This window comes from Musa acuminata, chromosome BXJ1-8 (genome assembly GCF_036884655.1).
Source record: "Musa acuminata AAA Group cultivar baxijiao chromosome BXJ1-8, Cavendish_Baxijiao_AAA, whole genome shotgun sequence".
Classification (NCBI taxonomy): Eukaryota; Viridiplantae; Streptophyta; class Magnoliopsida; order Zingiberales; family Musaceae; genus Musa; species Musa acuminata.
The window spans coordinates 11,834,566-11,839,004 of record NC_088334.1 but is presented as its reverse complement, the minus strand read 5'-3'; the positions used below and the strand labels follow the sequence as shown (position 1 = coordinate 11,839,004).

Sequence of the window (4,439 nt, the reverse complement as noted above, 5' to 3'; positions counted from 1 at the left end):
AAATGCATTTATGATTAGTTGGCTTATATCATGCACTTTAATGCCATTCACATGGCCAAATTATATCATATTATAGGCGAGAGAGGATACTAAGGCAAATAAATATATTGAATTATTTCCCAATACCTTAAGCCTTTGAGACTTGCTGTAATCCAATGAAAAATATTTGTTAATATTTGTGATACTTATTCTTAATTCTTCTGAAATCATTTTTGTGCTATTAAATCATAACTTTAGACATAATTGTTTTTTAAAAAATCTACATATCAATCTTTTTTTTAATGGAGGATATATGATGAAGGTGAGATTTGAGCTAATTAATATAAGATTTCGAATCCTCAAACTTTTATAAGTTGATTTTGAACCTTGGATAAATTAATGTTATAATATATATATATATATATATATATATATATATATATATATATATATATATATATATATATATATATATATGTATGCATGACATAAAAAATGAGTGACGGTGAAACAGAAACAAAGGACACCTACATATTTATATTAATGTTATCAGTATTGTGTATGATTAGCATACGTTAATAATGATAGATGTAGACTGTCAACCAAAACACTATGTTACTTTTATTTTTCCTGTTTTTGGAAAGAAAACCAGACAATTTTGTTGCTTAATGATCTTCCTTTTATTTTTTCGGATTCACAAAAACTTTCAACTCTTCAGCACACAATCGTGCGTGATGTCCGATTTGTGAATACATATTATATAGTATCTTCGATCCATTGTGTTCTTGTCTGGGGCTCAGCGCCAGTTATGGCTGATAACATAGTCACAGTGACACTTCATTTTCTGTGATCGATCAGTCACATTTTGTTCCTTCGGTCATGAGCACTGTATCATCTCCGTCAGCAACTTCAGCACCCCTCGCCGCATGGACTTGCACGACCTTTTGTACTCCCTTCTCCAGCCACTGTGACAGGGACATGACCACCGCCTACTTTGTATCTTCTTCCGTGAACACTGTGACAGGATCTGAATCCCAACATTTGCATATATAGCAAGAAAGCACTCCTCGGGAGTAGGATAAAAGATCAACTAGTAATACGACAAAGTTACAGGCCCTCGGCCAATCATAAAGATTAGCCATGAATTTGAGTCCATGTCCTTGAAGCAGAGGAACTCAGGCTCTGGTTAGGAAAAATGGAGCGGCGCACGGCTTCTTCCAGCGCCCGTCCCTGAGCGAGGCCACGACGTGCTCCATGAAGGCCGCGTCACACGGCAGCGTGATGGGGCGGTCGCCGACCGGCACCCCGTATTCCTCCTCCGACATCCGGAACAACTCCTGGAAGATGTTGCTCTTCAGGTACGCTATCGGCACCACAAACCGCCGCCCCTCCCGTGTGTACACCGCGAAGTGGCCCTTGCGAGCCACCCGCGAGGTGCCGGAAGAGCCAGAACCACCATTGTCTCTGCCTTTGGAGAGACAGAGCCTCGACCTCCTCCCTGCCATCTCGAGGGTTCTCTTACGGCCTGTAGATCCAAAGGCAAGGCAGTGGATTAAGGAGGAGGTACAGAATCATAGATTGCGGTGGTGGAAATGGGGGTGCCTCGGTCTGGTTATAAATAGATGCGTCGAGGCCTATGACTTTGCCGGGATAAGAGGGAGGGTGCTGCAACATGTGAAATCCATGGCGTTTCCGAAAGTTGACAAGGAGAGGCAGATCCAATGTCTGCTCCTCCCAACAGTAAACTCTCCTTTCATGGATTCAAAAGGCTCAGCGACAAGACGAGTGAAATGGCACCGTACTCTCCTTCCTTGTACTTTGCTTTCACTGCGTGTTAAGGTTGGCGTCGATTTTGATACTGTGGGGTATGGTGGCTCTGCTAGCAGAGAAGGATTGCCGGAATCATCAGAGCCACACTTGTTCCTCTTGTCGTCTTGTGAGGGGTCGTCCTGATGAATGTCGTCGCCCTCTGACATCGTGACTCAGCCTCGCTGTGACAACTGCATATTATGCACTGCAACAGATGTCGATTGTGTCGCTCGCTCGCTCGCTCGCTCGTCATGAATCTTATCAGCTTTTGGAGATCTATTACTCTGAGAAGCTAACGAGCTTAATTTCCTAGACGATTCTTCCACTGTAACCCACCCTGGTTTAAGCAGCTGAGTGTGCGAACATATCCGAGTTAGTGGTAGGAGGTGGGGGACTTGTCACGTACAATATTCATCGTCTCGGGGGCGGGCCACTCTCACTGCATCACTGGCTCTCCGGGCTCCAACCATCTTTCTCAGGACTTCCGGCAGCTCATGTGCGTTTACTCCTGTCCGCTCACGCCCTTAAAGTCGTGCCAAGGACGCCATGAGGGCTTCTTGGGGGCAGCTCCCCACATATTTATGAGCGAGGATAAAAACTCTTCACGTCAGGCATGCATCTTTGGCTTGCACACATTCATCATCACCGGTAAATTCTCGGTTTGTTGGGTGAAGCGTAGCTGCTGACGCTGGTGTCTATGTTTCTCCTGGTCTTGTTTGTTTTGGTGTTTGTGGCGGAGCATGTGTGGCTCAGAATCGGCTGATTTGGGCATGCTATTAATGCAGATAAATCTGGCACAGTTGGAAACGCCAGCTTCGATCTTTTACCTTGCAGGACTGGATGAGGAATCCTGAAGCCCCTTCGTTGTTGTCTGTGAACCTATGTTTGCGTAAACAGCGGGGGATTTGCTTGGGCTATACTTATCTGTTCTTCCCGGTGCTGCAGGGAACGAGCTGCGGTTGGAAGGGTTTGAGCTCATGAGTTGTCTCGATAGGATCATTATTCTACGTAGTGTGTCATGGTAGCAGAACACTAGTGATGGAGTGAATCGCTGGTGAATGGTGTAGCTTTCGGAGTTTGCTTCTCTGCTTCCTTCGTCTTCATTGCTGGGACTGCTGCTTGTGGCTGAGATTGTGTTGAATTAATTGTAGTTGGTTGTTCATGCTTGTCCTCACTGCAAACACACAAATAAAAAACTCTTGAGCTTTTGCAGCCAACTGATACTTGGCCTCAACTTTGCATTACAAAGAACATGAAGATTAAATACTTGTGTAGAAAATATATAGCAAAGACAAATAATTGGTTGATCTGAAGATGGAAGAGTAGGTTGCAAACGGATCACATGTTATGCTTCTATAAATTCTTGTTCTCTCAACTATGAACATTACCATCGATAAATGGACATAGCAAATATTAAGATTACATTGATTGGATGAAAGCAAGCTCGATAAACAATGTTATCGAATACATCAAACTGACTCAAAAACATTGATTGACTGGCTGTGAAAACATTTCAGGAGGAATCATCCAAAGATGTTTCCAACCCATCATCTAAGGATTTGTTTGCTTGCATAGGAGGGAGCAGACATTATCTAACATTGTGTTGGACAGATTTTGCTGTCCCAAGCAATCGAGTGGCCCTATTTAGCTCTATAAAATCTATCCAAGGCCATGGTTTTCTCGAGTCCTGAGACTCGATCGCTGATCTCAAGTTTCTCACCGCTGCAAAGTTTGATTTATATCTTCCTGTTGATGCACTCCACATGTCATGCTTATGTCTCCACCGTATCTGCTTTCCTTTCTTATTTATATATGCTACCTTTTATCTCACCAGAGGAAATAAGTAAAAACCATGCATCGGGAAGGTTGTCTAAATGTTATATGCATACAAAAGTTGTAAATGCATCACCGCAGGACTTGTTATCGAATCCAAGGAGGAATGTTCCTTCCTTGGGTCAAGTACACCATGAAAGTCTACCAATTCACTTATGACTTCAATTTTCATCGTAGAATTAATCGAGCACCTCACTTGATCTTGATCTTTATGTGAATTAATCATCGAAGGCACTCGAGGTACCTCCTCAGTGATAGAAAATAAGATTTTTTTTAATTACACGAAGAAATCTTACTATTTTGTTGAGAAAAATCTTTCCTCCTAACTTGTATAAATAATGAGAACATATCAATAAACTTTAACAAAACATATCTTCTATTCATGGTATCAGACTAGTGAGCAAACTCCTGCTCCTCCTCTCAATGATCTTTCACGCTTCTTCTTTTCCCTTAGACAACCAACCATCTAATCTCCTATCTTCCTTCATAGCATCGGTGACACCACTGTACTTCGCCAAGACTACTTTTTCCTCACCGACTACCACATCTGTATGGATTTTCTCCCCGACTCTGAAGTCGACCACCATATGCGTCTTGTCCCATCTTGCCATCACCTGTCCGGCCACTAAACTTAGTCGAACACTGTGATCTGCACCGATTGCAGCCGACCCTCCTCCCCACTAACAACGAGCGAGTAGTCGTAGCCCTCTACTGTTGCTCTCTGAACTCTGCCACTGACCACTGTGCTACCTAGTACTGCAGTAGAGCTACGACAGTTCCCTACCCAGCACTGCGACGGCATGACTCATCCCATCCCA

General features: G+C 43.3%; 1 protein-coding gene across 1 annotated transcript; it reads right to left on the bottom strand.

Annotated features, from left to right (window-relative positions):
* Window positions 1-1,154: 1,154 nt before the first annotated feature.
* Window positions 1,155-4,232, bottom strand: LOC103994529 (auxin-responsive protein SAUR64-like). Its single transcript, XM_065194168.1, has 2 exons — window positions 4,085-4,232; window positions 1,155-1,504 (listed from the first exon to the last, which is right to left on the bottom strand). The coding sequence occupies exons 1-2, from the start codon at window positions 4,230-4,232 to the stop codon at window positions 1,155-1,157; spliced, it is 498 nt and encodes a 165-aa protein (XP_065050240.1).
* Window positions 4,233-4,439: the final 207 nt, after the last annotated feature.